Source organism: Sitophilus oryzae, unplaced genomic scaffold, assembly GCF_002938485.1.
Source record: "Sitophilus oryzae breed Bouriz unplaced genomic scaffold, Soryzae_2.0 scaffold_980_pilon_pilon, whole genome shotgun sequence".
In the NCBI taxonomy this organism is placed as follows: Eukaryota; Metazoa; Arthropoda; class Insecta; order Coleoptera; family Curculionidae; genus Sitophilus; species Sitophilus oryzae.
Window position 1 is genome coordinate 1,950,240 of NW_022147617.1, and position 25,666 is coordinate 1,975,905.

Consider the following 25,666-nt stretch of genomic DNA (forward strand, 5'->3'; position numbering starts at 1 on the left):
TGTTGTATTTAATTAATGGTATACTCTTTTATAAAGATTTAAATATTTTTCTTTTTGCATACAAATGGGCTAGTAATATTATCGTTTTGCGAAAAACGATAATGTTACCAGCCTGTATATTTTGTACATTTGTTGCTTCAAAAACAATCTAAAATATCAACATTCCATGGGTATATTGATAAATGAGATCTAAATTATAAAAAAATGCATTTTCTACGGAAACTTGAATAGACAATTAAATTGTGCATCTGATTATCCTAAAATATATAGGGCATTCCATTTAAATTAAAGAAGTTATTGGCGTTTAAATCTAGAAATTATTTAAAATAATTTTTTAGACACTCTGTATGAGGTAGTATTATTTTTATTATTGCAACACAATAACTGATCAATAAATAAACTTCAGTAAATATTTAGTATTAAAAACTTTGATACCCTTGGAGAAATGAAGCCTTAAAATTTTTACTGCAATTTCACAAAATTGAAAATAATTCAAAAACGGTAAAGTTTAAATGTAATAAACCTTAATCAAACTTACCTTTATTTTAATCGTAGAAACTAAAAATGTAATAATATACAGGGTGTTCCATTTAAAAAAATACAACTTTGATATTTTTTATTTATTTGGGACACTCTGTAACTTGTAAAAATATTTTTAAATTGTAGCTCTAATAGTCCTTCAACGAACCCAAAACTTACAATTTGTGAAAATCTAATCGTTAAGCTATGCAATACTCCGTCTCGTATGTGGTGAACAACCCTGTATAAAAGTGATTTAATTGCAATTCTTTTTAATTACAAAAATTAATTACAAACAAGATCTTAACTTTTTTAATCCGCCAGATACGGGGTTGTTTGTTAACACTGCAGTATTACAAGCAGGTACTAGGTGTTGTATTCAAAAATATCTGGTTTCTCGAAGGCTACGAGAGCAAAAAGAGGTAAACAAACCCTCTGTAACAATTAAAGTTACAATTATTGTCCGATACATTTACATTTTTTAATACGGTATCATACGGCACAACAACCAAAATCTTTTATTTTGATCTTTCTTGTATTCCTGTCCAACCGGTATTCCGATCAAAACGGTATACCGGTTCAGTATCGGTTTGGTCTTTTCCGATTTTTGTTTTTTTTTTCGATCATACGGTATATAATATGTTTTTTTGCGAAAAATTACTGAGTTGTAGCCAATTCTTATATGTTTTGACTAATTTCACTTAGTTACCCAGGGAAACAAATTCAATAATTGTCGTTGCTATCAGAGATGTCAAATGTGACATCCAAAAAAAAATGATTTATCGAGACACAATTAAATTGTAATTATGACTTTTTGAAATGAGAAAAAGCGGGATATGCATGAATGATATTCTATGCCACAAAAATGCAAGGCAAGCAGCAGAAGAATATTTTCAGCGACCGTTGCCAACGTTCGGAACAATGTATAATAGCCAGAATAGCCTGGGATTATACGATATGTTTACGCGTTCAAAAACAAGAACTTGAGGACAAATGAAACTTATGGAAAGAAAGAAATCTGCTTATGAGGATTCGATATCTATAAGTGGAGTTCTTAGCAAAAAATAAGGCATTTCCTCGAGAATTTATGTATCATATTTTCAACATTTCTTTAATAATAGTGCTTCATAAGAGTTTATCTACGTGGATATAAATAACACTAGAAACAAGGCAAAAATCAGTTCCAACATTATTCCTTGTGATTTTTACAGTAATAAAAATTTATAGAATAATATCGTTAGTCAACTTTTTTTGCGTGCAAAAACTTTTATTTTATTTCTTTCTTTTTTTTTTGTTTTTATTAAGCTCAAAACAACACGCGTGCAATCTTCTGTATCGTTGGCCTTTCTCAACCCCTATTACGTACCTACTTAGATATCCTACGAAACTCATCGTCAGATGCATCGAGTTGTGAAAATCGATCCCCCATGCGGTCGTCATGGTTACCTTTCAGATGTTCCTTTCGGTCGGCCTTTTACTCTATCCTTCTTCCACTTTCATTAACAGCCAAGATCACGTGTATTTACACTTGAAAATTTTCTTACGTAAAACTCGCAAAGGATCATTTCGGTTGCAATTGAAGGTTTTTTAGCTTACTATAGTAAAGCTCAAACTTTATGGTTTTCGCGCATGCAAGTAAGATATTTTTTATGAATCCAAATATATCTTACCACACACAAAATTGTGAAGCCCATAATAAAGACCTTCCATTAAAAAAATAAGTGCCCCCCCCCCCTTCTTCCTCTCTTTTGCATCTTGCAATATCCTGCATATCCTCCAATTTTAATTAAATATATTAAGCAGTGACGGCTGAAGTTCTGAATGTGAGTGGGCACAGGATAGAGCATAATAATACTATCGTCATGCACCCAATTATACAGGGTGTTTGAAAAAACATGTACCATCCTTCGTGGGGAGATTCCTCGCGTAAAAATAAATTATTTTTCATATCAACTTAGGTCAGATTCTGCTTCGTTTCTGCTTGGTCTTCATTTTTTTTCTATTTTTTTTTTTCGAAAAAAAGCATTTTATTTTTTCAATTTTTTTTGAAAAAAAAAGAAGACTAACCCCTTGCAGCTACGAAACATAGCAGAACCGGACCCTTATTTTTACGCGAGGAATCTCCCCACGAAGGATGGTACATTTTTTTTCATTCATCTTGTGCCCACTCACATTCAGACCTTACGAGCCGTCACTGCTTATATGTTTAATTAAAATTGGGGGATATGCAGGATATTGCAAGATGCAAGGGTGGAAGAGGGGGGACACTTATTTCTTAAATAGAAAGTCTTACTTTTTCTCTAATTCATTCAACACCGCCCTGTACTCAACACTGCCCTGTACTTCTCTGTGTGGGTCTGCAATTTCCAATTATTCGATCTGTTCCTAAACCTCGCTGAAACTTTTCCAAGGCAGACTGGAAGGGTTTCACTAGAGCTAGATCATAACATTAAATGGATCCCTCCAGTCTCGCAGAACTATCCCAGATTTGTTGGTTTGATTAATAGCATAGCAAAAAAATATATTCCGAGAGGATACAGGAAAGATTATATTCCGGGCTGGAGCACCAAATGTTGTGAACTTTTCGAAGATTGTAACAACAGTCACGACCCAGAAGTTGCAGAAGAATTGTTGGAATGCTTAGACACTGCAAGAAGAGAGAAATGGCATAACTTGGTAGAACGTATGGATTTCCAACACTCTAACAGAAGGGCTTGGTCCCTTCTTGGCAGATTGAATTCTGGCCCCCAACTAACATCCACACCTGATTGTCCTATAAACCCAAACAAGGTCGTGCATAGTTGAGCTTACTAGAAGACTCGCTAATACCAACAAGGAGCACACAAAGCATATCAAAAACCAGCTCTATGCAAACAAGGCTACATTAAACAAGAACAGTGAATTCTCCATACCTTTTACAGCTGAAGATACCCTTCTGGCTTTGAAGGAACTGAAGTCTGGGAAGGCAGCGGGTCTGGATGGGATATTCCCTGAATTCGTTATGCACTGCGGCCCTGCTACAGTCAAGTGGATTACTAAATTCTTCAATGATATATTAGAATCCGGGAATTTACCTAAAACCTTCTAGAAGACTAAGATCGTGGCCATATTGAAACCGGGTAAAACAGGAAAGCTAGCCGCTGACTATAGGCCCATCGCGCTGTTGAGTGTCTGCTATAAAATACTCGAAAGGTTAATCCTTAATCGTATTTCAGAGCGAGTAAATGAGCATGTCCCCATCGAACAAGCTGGCTTTAGAAAGAACAGAAGCTGTTGCGACCAAGTCCTCTCGCTCACTACGCATATCGAGAAGGCTTTCCAAGCCCGTCTCAAAACTATCACAGTTTTCGTCGACCTGACTTCGGCTTATGATACGGTCTGGAGAGATGGAATGGTATCAAAGTTCATTAAAATCTTCCCTTGCAAAAAGTTGGCCAATTTAATAAACAACATGCTCTCGAACAGAAATATCCAAGTGCATTTGAAGGGAGAAAAAAGTCGCACTTACAACATCAACAATGGTCTCCCGCAAGGCTCTGTACTTGTCCCTGTTCTTTTTAATATCTATACCGCCGACCTCCCTGCTACAGTCTCCAAAAAATTTATATACGCAGATGACATTGCTCTTTCCTTCCAAACAACTGATTTCACTAGAGGCGAAAATATTCTGTCAGATGACTTGCAGAGGTTAAATGACTACTTTCGTAACTGGAGGCTTCGCCCAAACATTGCTAAGACTGAGGTTTTGTGCTTTCATCTTCACAACTTACAAGCCAAGTATGTACCGCAAGTCAAATTTGGGGATCAACTGGTAAAATACAACTCTCACCCAAAATACTTAAGAGTCACATTGGATCGGTCTCTCACGTTCAAGCCACACCTCACCAAGATGGCTGCAAAAATAAATACTAGAAATAGTATACTGCACAAGATCGCAGGTAGCAGCTGGGGAGCAAACGCCAGGGTACTTAAAACAAATGCAATGGCCCTCACATATTCGGCGGCAGAATATTGCTGCCCTATCTGGATAAATAGCAATCATATTCATCTTATTGACACTCGTCTTAACAGCGCGATGAGAATTATAACTAACTAATAATGTTATTTCATAGGTAAAATATTATGGCAAATGTCAATACGGGGGACTTTTTTTGGTCACACGAAATATTCAGTCTATAAAAGAATTTTGGTTGCTTATTCTATGTTTAACACGAATAAATTTTCCAGAGATATTTACGTCAAACGTATTACAGATATTATACATTTTAATATGGCAACATTGTTGCTTTCAGTTCCACACTGTCTTTGTTATGAGGAGCGCTTAAATTAAGCAAGCTCCAAGGTTGCCATTTAGGGAAAAACGAAAGAAAACAACCAAACAGGTTGAAACCAAAGCAGTCAGTTTTGATTGCTCTCGTTTAAACCTTTTTTGTTTTTTTTTTTTTGTGTTTCTCTGTTAAGTTTCAGGTAATAATAACAGATGTACGTGAAATTTAGTAACATCGACAGCCGTATTATTACTGGAACGAGACGATCGTCCAATATTTGTATGAATGGCAACGTTGGAGCTTGCTTAATTTAGGCGCTCCTTTCGTTATGCCTTCGCCGGCCGAATTAGAGAAAATAAGTGTTTTATGCGTTGGCCGTAGAACGATCGGTGGCTCCACCGCACAGCAGTTGAGACGTAAGTGAAAATCAAATTAGCCTTGTCATATAATGTATATTATTGGATAGCGTATCTTCCCAATTCTTTCAATCAACGGTAGAACATTTGCCAAAATTTACTGCCGTAAATTTTTACCTTATTAAATTGTACGTAAATTGCCGTATATTTTTATCAGGTAAACAAAGGCAAAAAACTGTCAAATATAAAGTGGATTTACTAACACGGCATTGTAAGCTTAATATGCATGTAAGGCTGATGTGATTGATGGACGAAGCCATGAGCAGCTTTTGTTAATCTGCAGAAGAAAGGACAGAACAAATTTTATGTCAGTGCGACAGCCTGGTAAATATGTAGTTCTTTGTATTAGATAGTAATAAGCCATTGACAAATATCTATAATGAGGGATCAGTCCCCAAAGTGTTATATTTTTTGAAAACTGGACTGAAGAATGTTAACCTAGATATAAGAAGAGGACCATAATAGATCTGAAAAGGTCGCCTTGAAACAGGCCAAAAAGTCCCCCTCTCTACCTCAAAAATCTAAACTAACTTCAAGGAATACCTGGTTAGAATCATTTCGTTTAATTAATAAACCAATAAAAGTAAAACGATAATAAAAATTATGTTGACCAACGTTTTTTGTATATTATTGAAATCTAATTTTGTTAATTGTATTATATCCTATATTTAATTTGTCCAGAGAGAAAGCTTTAGAGTTCTTAATAAATAAATTGAAATAACCGAAATAAAATATTTCAGAACCTTAAAATATTTAGTTTTTTTTGGATCTCCGAAGGCAGTTAAGTAAGCGATTGCTAAAGCTTTATAAAAATAGATAAAAGAATGTTTAAATTCGGAGTGAACGTGAAGACTAAAAAACTGGACGAGCATAGTTCATTGATCTCATAATATTATTTATAGCTAAGATGAAAAAATGCACACTCTATCCATAATTTGACTTTATAGAAAAAACTATGGTTAAATTAATAGATTAGATATGTTATTCTTTTAAATGGTTTCTAAACGTCAGATTAAATGACAAATGATATATAAATAAAAAATTTAATAAACAAGTAATTTCAGAGTATATATATGATCTAGGAATTTCAGTCGTTACAAGGCTAACTGAAAAGATTGTAAAAAATGCCATACGTTATTTCTCTCATGTCAATTCAAGTACTATTGCATTTCATATTTTTAAAAATCTTGTTTCCAGTTACTGTATGAAAAATATAATTTATTCAATCTACTGCGGTTGTTCGTTCAAGAGACAATTGTCCTGTTAGAAACCCCGTCACAATCCGAAGATTGTTACTTAAATCAAGGAATATCTTTGATTTTTCTCGGTCGTAATTCCAGTTCGTTTTTCAATCCAGGTTAGGGATGGAGTCTTCCAGGTTCTTGAGTTCCGCTTTAAATTGTTTGCGCTTGAAAAGCAGAACGGCTCTGATCCAGTTAGTGGAGTTTTCACCCCTTTTCTAGCTAAACCGTTTGCTTTTTCATTGCCCCCTTGGTGAGCGGGCACCCAGAGTAGGAGGACTTTATTTTATATGCTTAATTTGTTCAGCAACTTCAGATCATTTTCATCAAAAAGTCAGTAAATAGAGCATAACCATACATAACAAATACCTTATGAGTCCGTAAAAATGACACATTTACTCTAACACTGGGTAAGTACCGAACCCGGAAACTATAAAGTATGGAAAACTGAAAATTTGCCTTGACGACTCTCGACTATGGTCAGGTCATCACAATAGGAATTGACCTCATTTCTAAGGAGGTAATAAAGAAGTAGAGATATATCCTCTATTATAGATCCGAGACAACACCGGTATCAGGTCTAAGAAAAGACCAAGTTAAAAAGGTTCAGAAAATGGAGACTGATCCACCAGCCGACACCTCAAGGGTACCTCAGCCGGCGACAAGTTCCTCGACTGCGAAAGCATGACTGAGGGCTGAACCTAAACCGTGGAAGGGTGGATACCCGCGTAGGAGATAGATATCCACTCCTCGGAGGATGAACACCTGTTGTCAGAAGAGGATGGGAAATATGTTTTGAATAGGAAGATCCCCATAAATGATGAGCTAGAGACTGTATGATGAGTTATAACTCAAGAAAAGGGGACACAATAGGCCTTTAAGGACGCGGGGATTAATCTTCCATTCTACATTCTACTCTCTATAGAACTTTAAACAACACTAATTCACTTAAACATGCCACCAGCCGACTCTTTAACTTCGTCGAAATTTAGAACGCCTATTTATTGAATGCCTCTACAGGAGACCCATTGATACCAGTTGAGCCTTAAAATATAATGTTTACTAGAAAAACATATTCATTCACAACCTAACACCTGAATTTTGTTTAAAAATTGAAGTTTATTCCAAGTTATTCTTATATTTAAGTATCCGATTATGTTGTAATATTTCTTTTAAACTTTCCGTAGTGTGGGTGTAGGTGTATACATAATATTTGGAGTCTTCGGGTTAAGTATAATACAGAACAGGTATTGACGTATTTTATAAATTTACACCTATAATACAAAGGACTCTCCAAATTTGGTACGAAAAAGAAATGCGGATTGAATATTGCGGTCATGGTACAATTCATTTAAAATATTTTTACTATATACATATACTCGTATTTATTATTGATGTTATAATTGATGTTAAAACGAAAGATTGCGTTAATATTAAACTTGTACTTATGTGCGATGTGCCTATGTAGATAACGAGATTTGAATCAGTGCATGTATACGATGTCGGTGTGCAAATTAAGAATAAAAATGCAAAACTCTATTAGGAGGTCTGTTTTTTTTTTATTTTTACTAAAATATTTTATTGTAAATGAAATGGAATGGAAAACTTATGTGGACAATAATAGTAGCGCACATTTTAAAAATATTTTATCTGTATATTTTTTTTGCTCAAGGGATTTTTAATAAAATTCTCATTCCAAATCATAATATACCAATATTTCAATAAAATATTGGATTTTTATGAACGTTTAACATACTATCACCGCAAATCACGGCTATATTAATAGATAAAAATATATAAAAATTCAAATAAAAAATATTTAGCCTGGCAACCAGTCTATTACCAAAGCTATTACGCTTTTGGTCATCAGGGAAACTAAAGAGGTGTTATCAAATTTTAATTACGACGAGTGCATAATTGGGTTGTAATTTCGCTCTAAATAAAAGTAAACTACAACTTTAAATTAATGATAAGTACCTAGATTTTTTCTAATGGCAAATACGACGGGCACTTCATGGACTGACCATCACCTTTCTTTGAATTCGGCATATATTCGACATATATTTTCATTCGACATTTGATACAAAAATCGTGATTTTAACTGAAACATCTGATAAGAAGATATTTCGTTTTACTCTAGGTACATTCTACTCCATATTATATTTTAATAATAAATCTGTGAATAATATATTATTACTACTTAAAAATATCATTGGTCGTTGAAAATTTATACCCAAGAATGGACGTCTGGACTATTCTACGGCGAAGGTCTTTAGGCCCATCAGTCTTATGTCGTTTGTACTAAAGGCTCTTGAGAAACTAATGGACAGGTATGTTAGGGATGAAGTAATGGGAAAAAGACCATTTCAAGAAGACCAGCATGCCTACACAGCAGGACGATCAACCGAATCGGCATTCCATCAGCTAGTAAGCAAAGTGGAGTCAACGTTCGAAACAAGAGAAGTGCTTTAGGGGCATTGCATGCTTAAAAGTCGAGTGGCAGATACCATCCTACTAAATGAGACTGTTGCAGTCCGGGTGGCGGGAGGATGCCCGCAGGGGGGAGTTCTCTCCCCTCTGTCGTGGAATCTGATTATGGACGGACTGCTTGATAGTCTCAACAGGGCTGGTTTCAACACTCTGGGATATGAAGACGATTTGGTCGTGTTAGTCAAAGGTAAGGTTAACACAACTGTAAGGGAGCGAATGCAAAGGGATTGTGGAATCACATGCAAAGGGATGCAAAGGGATCGTGGGTGACACGGGAGGGACTAAATATTAGTCCTACAAAAAGACCGTAATAATCCCCTTCACCAAACGAATAATTTTGGAAAGACTAGGACCTCTAGGACTCTGCGGTGATGAGATTCCTCTCTCGGGGGACAGGTCAAGTATCTAGGAATCATGCTGGATACCAAACTGACCTGGAATCGACACAAGGTTCCAGGTCAGTTTGGTATGGGTTTTTTTTTGGTTTGGTCAATATGTCACAACGAGGGCGGTGACTACACTAGCGGTAGTCAGACGACTTTATGGAAAAATCTGGGGCCTCAGACCACAGATGGTGCACTGGCTGTACACTGGAGTGGTGAGGCCTTCAGTAACATATGCATCCTTGGTATGGTGGCCTAAGGTAATGCAACAAACAGTAAGGTGCAAAGCCTTGCTTGTCTGAGCATAACAGGGGCGATGAAATCAACGCCCACTGCATCAATGGAGGCGCTTCTGGACCTTCCGCCTCTTCACATAGTGATCCAAGCGGAAGCAAGAATGGGACTCTCTCGACAACAAAGTGTCTTGTTTCTGGAAAATAGGACAGAAACTTGACCCCCCTTTATCACTACCACAAACCATTCGAGGATTCGAACAAAATGGATCGAGGAATGTGAACAGATAGTAACCTAAGTGAACAGATACTAACCTAGTACACAGACCGCCTAAGGAACAACAGGAGCTGGAGTATTTGGGGAAAGACCAAGGGCAAGCTTATCCTCTTCCTTGGGTAAACACTCAACCGTATTCCAGACAGAAATCTTCGCCATTCTACAATGTGCGAGAGAAAACAATAGAAGAGTTATTCAGGTAAGCTCATCATTATATGCTCAGACAGTCAGGCGGCACTTGGGGCGCTTATCAGCCCAAAGGTATTGTCGAGACTCGTCTGGAAATGCCTGGGTGAACTGGGAGTTTAGGCACAAAGGAACAGAATTAAATTATTTTGGGTGCCGGGCCACAGCGGGATCCAAGGCAACGAAAAAGTCGATGAGCTAGCTAGGCAGGGATCATCGGCATCCTATCTTGGTCCAGAGCCAGTACTGGGAATACCCAAATGTATGGCCCGTACTGCACTAAAACTCTCCATCAGGGAAAAGCACAATGTCCATTGGAGAAACAGACAGGGGCACAGGCACAGCAACGCTTTTATCCAAGGACCTAGCTCTAAAACCCCAAAAGAACTAATGCTTAGCAGGAATAAAGTGCGGATTACAACAGGCCTCTTGACAGGACATATGGCTGTAAAGAGTTACCTGAACAAGCTCAACCTGTATCAAGGAAGTCTTTGGTGCAGACTCTGCGATAAAGATCCTGAAACAGCGGAGAACATCATATGTCATGGCGAGGCTCTGGATCGCAAGCGATACTTTTTATTAGGGAAAGCTAGGCTAGAACCGGAGGAACTATGCTCCCATCCTAACAAGGACCTGCATAAGCTAGTGCAGGGCACAGGGATAGGAGAATGGGTGCAGATATAGAAGGGGGACACACAGGTCGCAGTGTTTCCGGCAGAGGACGGCCCCTTATTATGAAAAAAAAAAGATTTGGTCTTCTTCTAGGTCTCTTAATTCCTCGTGGGTACCATGCTCTAATTTTTGTGGCCCATCTGTGTGTACATAAACAACACATGCGTGAGCCAAGTTTAATATCTAGACGAATATAATGTCAGTAGATACGAATATCCGCTATAACAGCATGCATAAGGCGTGTTAAAAATAAAACAACTGTACGTGTAGTAGGTGAGTATAATTAACTTGAATGTCTATAGCACCAGTAACTTTGTATAGATTAAAAAACAGTTGAAAATATATGTATATGTACCTATGGTGAAATTACTGGTGAAAGAAACGAAGAGCCAATATCCCTCAGAACAAAATATTATATCAAGATAACTACAGGTATATTTTTTGTTCCTATAGGGACTGTAACGTACCATTTGGATATATTAATAGTTGTTCTGAAAGTTTATTTAAATATGTCACAGCTTCATAGGGGTAGTATCTGTTTTATTTTGCGAAACTGTAAGTGTATTTTTTTCTTAATAAAGGTCAGTAACATGATTTAAAGTATCTATTAAATTAACATGATTTAAACTTTTTACTTTCAATATTCCTCAGCATTTTGATTTATGTTTTTAACATCACACACACACAAAGTTATGATATAAATTCTAAAGTACACAGGATAAGTGCCAAAAATAATTACTCCTGAGATTTAATTCAGACCATCGTAATACTTGTAAGGCTAAAGTAAAAAAAAATATCATCTTTCAAAAATATCCTATCCGAGATCATATCCTTTATACAGATACATATCCAAATTGTGTTCGGGAAACATCGGTAGCATATTTCACAGTTAAACAAAAAAATGCATTAACCTTTTTTTTGGTGGGCTCTGGGGATAAGAATTTACTTATTTTTTCAATGTTCAATGTATTGTATGTAGAATAACATGAAAGAGTTTATTGTGCTATTCAAATACAATGATTAGGAATTTTACACTACATAGTTAAATATAATAACTTGTCTATTAAGGAAACACTACCATGTATGGGCATTTAAACGAACTTGAAAGTTTAGTTAAATATTTATAATTATATGCTTATAAAATCGTTCTTTTATGTCTGAAGGTGATAAAAGCAGTAATCGGATTAAATTTTTATCTTACATTTTTGTATTACTATCTACTTACATTTTTAAATGAAGTTTAGTGTAGTTTCAATCTATTATAATTTTAGTCACTTAAAGAGATATCTACATAAACATAAAATAATTTATTTTAAGTAAAACAGTAGAAACTTTTTAGTAGCAAAATATCTCTAGTAGTCTATTGTTGGCTATGTGGGCCCAATTTATCCCTGCTAATCTTCTAATACCATGGTCCTATCTCAAGTTTGGTCTTCTTCTAGATCTCCTAATTCGTCGTGGGTACCATGCTGTAATTTTTGTGGCCCATCTGTGCCCTTCTTGTTAGGTGTCCTGCCCATTGCCACTTGAGGGATTTAATTCTGTAGATGACATCTATTACCTGATATCCATTCTTTTACGGTCGTTCTTTGATATTTCCAGCATATTTCGTTCCATTGAGAGTTGTGCGAATTTCAGTTTTCTTATAATGTTCATTTTAAGTGTCTAGGTTTTGCATGCATAATAGGTCATAACTGGTAGTACACATTCTTCGAATGTTTTCCTCTTTAGATAAAGTGGCATTCTGTATTTGAATATACTGATTTTTTATGCTTCCATACTTCCTTACTCCATGCTAACTTAATTCCTCTATTGATTTCTGGTAGTAAAGATCCCGAACTGTGTATTAGTTGTCTCAAATGTATATGTATATCCTTCTACTATTTCTAGTGTTGTGTTATCTTTCAGAATGTCTTTTCTGTCTATACTAGTTCGTTGTACATTACTTTAGTTTTTGCTAAATTCATTATTTGAAGCCTACTTTATATTAATATTATATTATACACTTATTTGAATAAATAGTTATTTAAAAAAATAGTAATCTATTGTTAAGTTATCTAAAAACATAGTATGTCCAGTAACAGAAAGAAGAGGTATATTATGTTCCAATAGCATTCCTGTTGTTTCAACTGTCATATTTCTGGAAATTGTTCAATATTAAGTTTACTCATTGAGAGTTTCACTCTAATCTTTTTTATGATAGAGCAAATTTTAATATTCTCATAAATATACTGGGTTATTTTAAGTTTTTACACTCTAGTTATAGTTTTTAAATGCAATTCTCTATTTTTTTGTTTAGTAGATTTGCCTACTATTAATATGCCTACTTTCTGCAAGGTATTTTTTAATTTGCCACCACTATTTTTTTAATTGTATAATAGTTGTCATTATAATTTACATCACAATGTAACAGTGATACTTTTAACGTTGTTTCAATGTTATGAAAAGTTACACACAAATTGCATATTTCCAGAACTTTTGCAATATTTTGAATAGCAATTAAATTGAGATAAGCTTTCTATTTGTTAACTTATACTCACAATTAATTGATTATAATGATTTGTATTAATTTACCTTTTATAATATATTGTATGATTCAAATAATGCGTTATTGTTTAAAGTGCTGATAAATTCTGAGGAGCATAAGGTTTATTATTTATCTTATTTCAAGATAAAAATTTTATCGTTTTAGAATTATTACAAATCAATATTCCAAGGAATAATTATTGAATTTTTTTCTATTTTAAAATGGCGACCTTTATTATATTTTATTATTTTATATTTATTCTGGTACAGAACATAATATAGTATGTGCTTGTTATAAATAGGAGTGTTAACCGGGCTTATCAGTGTTATAAAAGATTTTTATAGATATGATAAACACGAGCAAATATTTTGTAATTTCCTACCTTAAATCTGTAGGTAATTGTTTTATACGAGAAATGTGTAGTCATTTCGTCATTTAGTAATAGTGCCAACATATTTCGGCTGTTTGTGATTCGTGTATGGTTAGTTAGTGTTAAATAATCTACAGTCATGACAATAAGAAGAACTGGAGCAATAGAAGGAGTGCCTTCAAAAGTAAAAATTATTCCATCTGAATATCAGCGCAGGCGCATACGTCAAATTAAAGGTAGGTCTTTGTAGCACCTCCATATTAATATTTTGCTAATATTGCCATAATACAATAGGTACGATATATCCTATTGTTTATAATATACAGGGTGGCGCACCTCATTCGCCTCGGTTGATTATACGAAAACGGAAAGATGTAGAAATAAAATTTTGATGGGTATATGTAGAGAGGCAATGTGCATAATTTAAAATTATTTTCAAATGTACAGGGTGCGTCAGAACTAAGATCCATACCAAAGTTATATTTTTTCATATGGAACACACACACGCCCGGTATTTTATTTCATTTTTGGATTCTTGGGCATAAAATAAGGCATTTATTATAAGGATTTAATATGTTTAAATGCTTTGGTTTTTGAGATATTCAAAGATATTTAAATATATGTATGATATAATAAAAAAGTTTGTCAACACCCTGTACATTACTTTTCAGAGTTAATTCTTGTGCTGCCTTTGAAGCCAGAGAAATAAACTTTACTAAAAACTTTTATTGCTTCCTTAAATGTATGTAGAGGTATCAAAAATTGCTGGTCTATTTTAAATATCTATTTTACATCAAAACTTTGTTATTTCAAATACAACACTATGTATTTTTTTAAATATGTCGATGCAGATTTAAATGCTCTTTCAAACTATATTAGGGTTTCCTATACCTATCTAGCTCAGGTTTTGAATAAAAAGCGATTTTTCAATAAAATGGCAATCAAGATGGCTGGTGTCGCCATGGCAATTTGCTAGTGACAGGTAGTAGCTATTTTCAAAAACGACATTAGTTTATGGACTTCAAAATTTCATTCAAAACCTGAGCTATAACTAAGCTATACCCTATATGCCTATATAACTAAACTATACCCTATTATAGTTTGAAAGAGCATTTGAATCTGCTTCGATTTATATAAAAAAATACAGGGTGTTGTATTTGAAATAACGAAGTTTTTATGTAAAATAAATGTTTAAAATAGACCAGCAATTATTGATACCCTGTATACATTAAACGAAGCAATCAAATTTTTCAGTAAAGTTTATTTCTCTACCTTTAAACAGCATAAGAATTAATTCTGAAAAGCAATGTACAGGGTGTGAATAATATATTATGTTGTAGCATGCATTTTTAAATATCTTTAAATATCTCAAAAACCAAAGATTTTAAACATATTTAACTATAATTATAATAAATACCTTTTTTTGAGCATAAGAATCCAAGAATGAACTAAAAAACCGGGTGTGTGTGTGTTCCATAAGAAAAAATATAACTTTGGTATGGATCTTAGTTCTGAAACACCCTGTATATTTCAAAATAATTTTAAATTGTGCACATTGCCTCCCCACATATACCCATAAAATATTTTGTTTCTACATCTTTCCGTTTTCGTATAATCAACCGAGGCGAATGAGGTGCGCCACCCTGTATAATATTGTGCATTAAAGTTTAACACTTAATAATACTTATTAATTAATATCGCTACTAAAATATATTTGGAGTTGGACACATGTACGTAACTTAATATTACAAAATATCTCTATTTTAATGTATATTATTTTGCAGTGCTTTTATTTCGAAATTTAATAAATATAATTTTGTTTTATATAAAATGAGTCATACGGACGCCATTACTAGTACCGTAAAAACGGCGTCCAGGTGGCTTGGAAATAAACATCGATGATATTCCCCATATCATTTTACATATAAAATGACAGAGATCTTTTTGCATAGCCATCGCAGCCTGACACAGAACACGAAGAAAAAAAGGCCTTACAACACATCTAAGCCTTGTGTTCGATATTTAATCTATAAATTTTTTGTTGTAAGTATGCTTGTATCGGGCCGGTTGATACTATGCCTTAAATCGGGCTACAATATCACTCTGTTCACTCCCATGTTAAGACTTCAACTCTACAATCTTTGAAAAAATTTATATGCTCTCACTTCAAACTGATTAATTCCATATTCTCGTAATATATAGTCTGTCCAACGACAAAATCCTTGACAGTGATAGATGTGTCTGTCATTTTAATTTCAAAGTACTTTATTTTATTTTACAAAGAAATATGTTGGTACAATTGGAACGCATAATTAATATATTTAAATTTTGAGTGACAAGTGCTTACTTCAAAACTGCATAAAACTGAAAAAATCTAATCTTGGTTAATTAACTTTAATCTTAATTTTGTCTGCTAGTACTAAAATGTATAAATGTATTATTTACCTATAGTGTGATGTTATTTTACAGAAACTCCAGTTTTTGGTACCATATACGAGATGGTATACAACTTTATTTGTGGCTAATACAACTCTCTGGCCATAGTGTCTGGCAAACTGTGTTTCTGGCGGTCTCTGGGCACCGAATATTAACTGTAAACTATGGTCTGGGTCAACACTTAATTTTCCTTCGAGTTTTCCTCCACTTAATTTTAAAAAAACACGAAACACAAGTAACAACACAGTCCAAAAAATTTGACACAAAATTATAACCTATAATTTGGCAAGAGTTTGACAACTCTCAAAAATCTTAAGTCGGGTTCATACGCATCGGAGTCCGTTTGTCGTTATCGTTGCGTCAAACCAATAATATTGAAACATGATCTGTCGTTTTTGAAATAAACCAATAAAACTGGTTAAAAACAACAAGAGACGACGCATGACGTATTTACTTATAAACCCATCCATAGTTAACTTAAAAAATATTAGAAACTTTTTTTAGTGAAATAAATGGATTGGTATGGAATCATCTGCTTTTTTTCTGTCATAGTCTGTCGAAATCTTACCTGAGAAAAAAACAGAGTATATTTGTGGTAGCATTTCAAGTTTTGCTCAGTTCTTCTCATCTTGCGAAATATATAATTATGGATATTCCTTTTCTATTCCCAGTAAATTTTAGATTCTACTTATGAGGTAATATTGGCATGACGTTAATGCAAGTATTCGCCAATATCGGTGTCGGTGTATGATAGTGCTAGCTAAAAAATGAACTGGATTCTGATGGATTATTTTGTTCTATAGATGACTACTAATTTTCATGTAAAACGTAAATACTTATACTCAAAACCAACTTACTAAAAGCCATTTGCGTCATCACCGCAAGACAGCCGGTTTATGTCTACCGGAACCTGAGTGAGATAGATATAATAACGGTCTCTTTCACCTATGACGTTCCTGGCTTTTAGTAAGTTGGTTTTATCTTTAACAGTATAGGCGTAGATTGACAATCGGCTTAAGTAGCTTTATCTTCAAGCTGAAAAATCAAAGTCAATATATGTCCAACTAGTAATGCTCTATATTAAATTCTTCAAATGTAACACAGCATTCGGTCTTGTCTATCCAATACATAATTCGACTTTGTCTGGAATTTCATAAATAATCCCTTTTTGCTACTATTTTCTTGCTACTTTTGTACCATGTAATCTTACTTTCTGGTCTGTGCATCGTCGGTATCTCCTTGAAAACTAATGGATCAGGTGGGTAGTGTAAACAACTTGAACCTGTCTTTTTCGTTTATCATGCCAGAACGAATCAGGCACATTTCTTCAATAGTTCCAGTGCTAATGTCTCATTCAATCTTTGTTAAAAAATTTAACCTTGAGAAGGGGGGGTAATCACCGCGACCTTAATGATTTATTGTAAAAAAACTTTCTTGCATTATAGCTCATCGTACAGTCTATAACTCATCATACATGGACATCTTTCTGTTGTATGGGGATAGGGTATTTCCCATCCTCCTCTGACAACAGATGTTTATCCTCCGAGGAGTGGGTAAGTCTACTGAAGCATAACCCTCCGTGCCCTTCACCGTCGAGGAGCTTGTCTAAGGTTCCCGTAAGGAGGATCTGTCTCCATCTTCTCCACCTCTTTAGACCTGATATCGGTGTTGTCCCAAATCTATAATATGAATAATATGAATCTAATAATTTTAGTTACACAAAACAGCAAAAAGGCAGCTGTTGGTGGTACGATCTATCATTTTTCAACAAATTTATTTTACTAAAGGTTGTAAAAAAAAGTACTAATATACAGGTATGTCATAAAACACATCTAATAATAAACTTCCCAAATATTTGAAAATGGAATAGTTCGAGATGACTGCGACTCTCGATACATAGCAACTGATGATATTGACATTTTTATTATCTTTTAGTTAATTTTGACGTTTGAATTTGCCAAATTTTAAGTGGGTAGTGACATTTTCCCCTAAAACATGAATACAATAATTAATAGTAAGATTAACATTAAAAATACAAATTCAAACACCCCTCATTATTATTATAATGGCCGTGGACAAAGTATAGTATTCAACTCGCAATTTATAGCCATTATTCACTCGGGTGACTTGCGCCCCTCGCCTACAGCTCGTGAATAGGATATATATCTCTCTTTCTCTATTGTCTTCTTGGATTTGAGGTCAATTACACCGCAAGGGTTAGACCTAGAGGGGACACTTCTACAGTGACCCGCATGTAGAAGTAAGGGGACGGGTATACAATGGGTTGCCTCCTTGATATTCATATATCTAGCCACGCATCCCTTTGACCTGGTCTCACCATCATAGGATTTAGGTTTTTGGTGAGATTATCTCCTCTTGATCCGAGCGGTTAAGCTAAGATAACACCCCACACCCTCTGCCCGTGATACATGACCACAGACAGTAGGGGGTGCCTGATATAACGGACAGGGTAGTCCCATCCGGGCATCGTTATACGTCTTGGTGCAATTCCCTGGCCACGACACTGCAGCAAGGGACAAGACAATGAGATGCTCTTTAAACCCAGCCAACCTGCCAGAAGGGATTCCCTCTAGCACCTGACTAGGAGCTTCCCCACCAACGACAAGGTCTCGCATCTCCTAGAATTTTCAACCGTAATATTCTTCGAAATTTTGAATAGGTAGCAAGATCTTGAAAAATTCAAAATAAAGTAGGAATTGAATATGTCTACAAAAAAGTCCTATGGGTATTTCGCCACTTTCACTGTAAGAAAATTTACAAAATAAAATAGTTATTATTTGTGAACATCGCTGTGGTAATAAAGGGAGACCAATTTGTCAGCGGTGGCTTATTAATAATACAAATTCGTCTACGTTTACACCGCAGCGGTGTTTACAAAAAATAACTATTTTATTTTATAGATTTTCAGTGGATTTCACAGTGCAAATGGCGAAATAATAATAGGACTTTTTTGACAAGATGAATGCGCTACAGAGGTATAGCCATTTTTTGAATATGTCTAATCGCCTGTAGAAAAATTCGACCCCACCATTCTCGAAAACTATAGAAGATACGAGGATGGTTAAATTAGGGCAAAGTTGTTCATTATTATGCCTAATAATATGTTGTTTATAAACATTTCAAATTCAGAGTAGTTCCCGAGCTATTCGAGACAACCCGAAAATTGAATATGTATTTCAAATTTATTTTTTTCTGGCGTTATTTGACAAGGTTTCCCAAAAATAAAAGCACATTGTCACTTTTTTGCAAAAAAATACATATTTTACTGCAGCTTTTTGTAAAAAATTGAGCTTTGATGAACTCTATTTTGAACCCAAGTTTGAAATTAACTCATTAAAAAGCAATACCTGTCTACAATAATTTCGTTATCACCCAATATTCCAGTATAATACGACAGCTTATTTTGAATTTTAATTTAATTTTAAACACGTACTAATTTTATATAATATATCTACTTAAACCTTTCTAAACAATAACAGTGGAAAACTATACCGGGTGCGTCTCAAAAGTGGCTCACCCCTATAATTTTTTTATTTTTTCAGATAAAAAAACGAGATTTGGTATATTAGTATATGACATAAATTAGGATTGATTGGTGTATTCAATTGTTTTTTGTCACTTCCTGTTTCACCGGAAATGACTACAACTTTTGATTTTTAAATAGCACCCTCCGTATTTTTTTACTTTATTCGATCGAAAATGACATTCTGAATAGAATTACATTTCATATGTCAACTAAAAAAATAAAAAAGTTATAGGGGTGAGCCACTTTTGAGACGCTCCCGGTATTTCTACAGCTAATGATACTAATTTAAAACGACCGTTAAGTACTAAGCCAATTTGCCTTTGGTATGAGTGGAATGACATCACGAGGCCTAAATAAATTGTTACCAGACTAATTGAATGATTAATATATCAACGGTTTTAATAAACAAGCCACAGTGCTCTACGAGTATCTCATAGGGAGACCATAAAAGCACTTGTGTGTAATTTTTCTCCATTCTACAGATTAATATTTTAGTAATTGTATAGGACTAATCTGTAGGTAGTACTATTATTGTTATTAATTATTTAGTATCACATATTTAATACCCAACATAGTGTTAAAATTCAGACTTTGTCAATAACGACTTTAAGACATAAGAGAAGAGATTTCAGGATTAACACGTCTAGTTAATGAGACTCCCATTTAAATATAGAAAGAAAGAGGCGTTCCTTTATTCTTTCATTCATTAAAGCCTTTTAATTTAATTTTATTTTGTAATTAAACAAAACATGTTTTTTATCTTTCCGGAGAGATATTTGATGTAGGAAGGATAATTATTTCATAAAACAACCAGTTTCCTAATAAGCGATGGTCGAGAACAGGCACACACTTACATTTTATTTCTAAATAAACTCTCATAATACAATATGACCAAGAAGTTTAATAATCAAGTATGCTTTGTTTGAAGACAATTCTTATGAAAAATTACATTATATTTTTTACTGTGAAATATCTGTACTGTCACAGAGTACATGCAATAATTTTTCATATATTATGTTCACTTTATGAATGTATTACCAGCTTTGCCAGAACTCCAATGTAAAGACATGGAGTTGGCGAGCCATCAATCGAGGGACGAGGGCCATGGTCAGCTCTTCACAATATGAATTGACCTCAAATCCAAGGAGGCAATAGAAAATGAGAAGTATATCCTCTATTATAAATTCGGGAAAACACCGGTATCAGGTCTAAGGAGAGGCCAAGTTTAAGAGGTGGAGAAAGTTGAGACAGATCCTCCAGCGTCCTCCTCAACCGGAGACAAGCTCCTTGACTGTCAAAGGCGCGGAGGAGCAAACCCCAATCGTGGAAGGGTATCTGCCCTCGTAGGAAGACCCCTACAATAGGAAAATATCTATGTATGATTGTATGATGAGTTATAGACTGTGTGGTGAGTTATAGACTATATATGATTAGTTATAACTCAAGAAAGGGCAATGCAATAGAACTTTAAGATAGCCGTGATTAACCCCCCCCCCCTTTATTCTATATTCACTTACGTTCACTTCGGTTACGTACCTGGTACGCAATTAAATATCGTATAAGCAGGGTGCAAAAAATCATGATTTATTTAAAAAAATCGATTTTTTAAATTTTAATCAGGTTTAAAATTTTAATCGGATTTTTTTTTATTTTAGTCAATTTTCTATTGAGAGTCCTATCCTAAATGGCTAAATCTTTCTAACTCTGTCCGATATTAACAATATTAACATTTTTACGGGGCGTGTCGTTTTTCCTCATCGGTCACCAATATATTTTATTCTATAAACTTTGCCGATACCCCTGTTTTCGCAAAAAAAATCGTCTGCTTACATCAAAGGGATTTTTTTTGGAAATCGTCATGACTGTCTTAAGTCGAGAATAAAATTAGTACCATATAATGTTGAAAGTGCAAAGTAGGGTAGAAGCACCGGTTGTGGCCAGGTTAAGGGATTTTTAGAGTTTGACTTATCAGAAAAAATATTTGTAGTTAATTTTGGAGATAAAGCAACATTTTTGGTGTTTCTTCAAACATTTTTCTTTCAAAATCTGCTTTTATTGTAAAGATTTGTATTCTTAATAAACAGAAAATAAGCATTTTATGAAAACATACGATTTTTCCCATTTGTGGCCATCTTGTGCCAAATGTGGCCACATTCTTGCAAAAATATTCTCTAGGTAATGTTAAGGGAGGACCAAATTGATCACTTGCGCTGGCAACCATCAGGGTTGTTACATTATCTTTCTCAGAGGTAGTAGTAACGTCATAGACCCCTTTCCCTCTTGCCCCTAGGACTAAATTGCCTTTAGGTGATAAAAAAATCGCTGTTTCGTCCAGGTTAAAAATTCTATTTGGGTGGTTCAGAATTTCGATGTCAGGACCTAATTGCTGCCGCACCTCTTCAAACCGTTGCCTGATTTTTGTTTCCGTAACAGCCGCTCTTGCTTGGTTTATGTATTCCGAATGTTTTCTAGATACTTCCGGGTTTCTAACTAGGAAAGACTTAAACCACTTGTCTCCAGGAACATTATTCTTGAAGAGAGTCGGTATTTTAAATTTTTCTATTAGCTTTTGAACCAAATGTAGAAGACCTTCTCGATTAATCGGAAACCCTTTTGCCGCCTGATGAAGAATCCACTTCACCAATTTTTTTTCAACTTCTAACCCAAGTACTGCAGTTGGGCCAACTCTTCTACAGCTATCTGAAGTTTTACCTGACAATCTATTTCGCACCGAAGTCCGGGGCACTTTAAACTGTTTGCACGCTGTTGACACAGCCATATTTTGTTCACGGATGGCATTTAACGCTGCTTCCATATCTTGTGAGTAGTTGAAAAGAACCCTTTTTTCTGCCATCAGAAAATTTTTAAATTACCATAAGGTAATTCCGGGGGAGATGGTCATACGGGAGAGATAGTCAAATTATTTTTATATCATGCCTAAATAGGTATAATTCTCATATTTCAAATAAATGTTATTTTTTAAAACTACAAATAGGTTGTTTATTTAAAAAGAAATCGACTGGCCTTCTCTCCCGTATAACCATTTCCCCCGAAATTACTCTAACTAAAAAAGACAACATCGAAAAGGTGCGGTTTTTACACGGTTTTTAGTATGGCCACAAATATATTTTAACTTTGCCGGTTCTGGCCATGTCATGGCCACAACTAGCAAATTGACAAAAAAATCCTATTCCAGTTGTGGTCATTTATTTTTTTTAAATTATAAGAAGAAGCCTAACCTAATACAGAATTTAAAAGGTTTAAACACCTTCATTTAACCTATTCAAAAGTTGAAGCAATAAAGTTTAAAAAATACAAAATATAGCGTGTTTACTTACACTGTGATCCTTAACAAATTCGCTTAGAATTGAGCAATTTACAGGCACTGCACTTTAAAAGCCGTTACACACAGACACATGATGCACCTATAGTTTCATTTTTCAACCTGGAGGTCGCTAATAATTGTATGTTATTATCTACGTGGTTGCACATTTGCCAAATTGACCAAATAAACCTAATATTTGGCATTCTATGCAGAAGTGGCTACAACCGGCTAAGTGGCCACATACGGGTGTTCTACCCTACTGATTGCAGAACAAAACGTCGGTAGAAATTTGGAATGAACTAGAAGATAAATTAGGGAAGGCGGAAGTTAGCTTGATCAACATTCAGCTGTTTCAAAAAGGTATAAAACAGCCTTGACTCTAGTTTATCTTTTGACATTGATTAGTCCTCGGGAATAAAAATAAAACCTGACATCAGAAACTAGTTCTGCACTAGAGTTTGCGAATGAAATGTATTCAAATATCGGATTTCTGGCACTTCACAGTTTCAAAATAAATCTCTTTTATTTAGAAGGGTAATGAATTTACCAGAAATAACTTCAAAAATCGGCCCAACATTTTAATAGATGAATAGACATTAGGGATATGTGTTATGTTATATCTTTTACAATTACTTTTCGATCTATTAAAGTATTTTAACGTTACAACAGCAAGTGTAACTTTGTACTTATTTGATGAATAGATATAGGGTATATTAAATATAGAAATGACTTTTTTATAGCTTTATAGGAAAAGTTTTAATAATTTTTACAGTTATTTTTACAGTTTTGATTTATCATAAGTTTTTGAACAAGTTGATTATTTTGATTTAAATCTATGATTAAAATAAAAAAAATCCATTGATTTAAATCAAGTTGATTTAAATCATTGCACCCTATAAGTAATTTAAAGTTAGTCTTGTCACCAAATTTAGTGTCGATAATTACCTTGACCAGGCAATCAAGAAAAAGTTAATATTGATATTGTAGTATTCAGTTTTTAATGTAGTTAAAACAGCAGCTTTTGTTACAAAATTTAAAGCTTTTGTATTACGATAGACAAATTCAAAAATTAGAAGAAAATGAGTTTCACTTTAACTTTGTAAAACAAAATCACATAATATATCACTGATACAATGCTATAGCTTACAGCAAAACATTCCGAATTTATGAAATTGATAAATAACCAGCATAATTAAAAAATATAGTAACACTCCCTGAATGATTTTTGAAATCGTAAAACCAGAAAAGCTATTCTGAATTATCGACTTTATTTTGTTAATAGAAATAAAGATGTTATAGTTTTTCTAAAGTTAATTGGAATAGATTGGGACTTTTAATTTCTGCACTGTCTTTGTCGACGCCTTTGTCGGCGTCGCGCGTCGTCTCAAAGTCTCGATGAAGGACTTAAAAATCTAGTACTTCCAATTGATTTCGGACTTTCCAATATACCAAAAAGTATTTTAATATTATAAATACAGAGCAAGAGAAAATCTCCTTCAGAGATCACATTTATATCCACGACCTAGGTATTTTTTGTTTGTGTCAAAGAATGTACAGTTATTTACAGTACATGTTACATATTACAATAGTCAATAATACATGATCAAAATATATCTAAATGAATAAAACACATTATATTGACTATAGATGAGGGTTTAGTTAAAAAATGTACAATATAACCAAAAAAACGAAGTCTGCTTTATATGATGACATAAGACAAAGCTGATGGGACATTCATTACATTTCTTTAACAATCAAAGCTCATTTGATCAGAAAATTTTTTGAATAAGCGGTACCTTGGTATTTTTATAGAATTTGATTTTAAAGCAGTAATTGTGACAGTAATTTTATTGCTAATCTGTAGTTTAATGCTGGTTATGTAGTTTATATAATATTATCATTATCATTCTACAGTTTTCTTTTATAACATTAACATTATGTGTAGGTAGTAAAAAAAACTATTTTTTTGTTTAATATTTGTAATCTATTTTCCCACTCTGTAAATGGCGGAAGTTGTTAAGTGCTATCAATCTATAGTTCATATCAAATAAACTTTTAGTCACGTGATTAAGCTTGACCGGCACAGCGTTGGCCATTTTTACATATTTTTTTTTTAAATGAAATATTTTCGGAAATAAAAATAAATTAATTATAATCAACGGTTATTATTACATCAACAAAACTCTTCTTAACGGCACTTAAGGTACAGTACGTCTGTCCATTCTATAGCTACGGGGTATCCGTGAGAGGGGAAACGATATTCTCTCTATGTTTTTCGTAAAAAATTAGACGATGCGTCCCATCAATAAAAATTCGACAAATTTGCAAGTAGCCAATAAAATGAGTTGGCGGAGCGATTTGCGGTGACGTACTCGTCAAGTCGACATATAAAATATATTGCTGTTTATTTAAATGTTTTTTTGTCCGCATTCCCTTCATAGACACAGATCCAGCAAACGTACTGTACATAAAGGGTCATTACTACCGCTTTTCCGTTCAAAATATTATAATAAAGTTGCGATGAGTTTTTTTACGGCTATGAAGCTAACTTGTACACTTCGCACTAAAAGAGATTCAAAAAAGACTGTCTGACTGACAGATCTGCTAGTAAATATTTTTAAGCTTAAAGTGATACTTTTACACAATTCATTTAAACCAAAAACTCGTAATACAAAATTAAAGTGTCAAAACGAATGACAATGTCAGGAAATAAATGAATAAATGTGGCAACTTGACATTTTTTACAGCAGAGCCACCACCTGAATCGCCAGTGGGA

The 25,666-nt window shown here is 34.1% G+C and overlaps 1 protein-coding gene across 9 annotated transcripts in view; it reads left to right on the forward strand.

The window, feature by feature from the left end:
- Positions 1-25,666, forward strand: part of LOC115891308 — a 103,254-nt gene that overhangs the window by 34,424 nt on the left and 43,164 nt on the right. Inside the window, exon 2 of one of the 9 annotated variants that reach the window (XM_030911754.1) lies at positions 13,608-13,818. The exons of 7 other annotated variants lie outside the window; for them this stretch is intronic. In XM_030911754.1, the coding sequence (XP_030767614.1) occupies positions 13,722-13,818 (97 nt within the window). In that variant the 5' untranslated portion in view covers positions 13,608-13,721. Of the gene's footprint in view, positions 1-13,450; positions 13,819-25,666 lie in introns of those variants that run through there. One more of the 9 variants, XM_030911752.1, reaches the window with a different exon arrangement.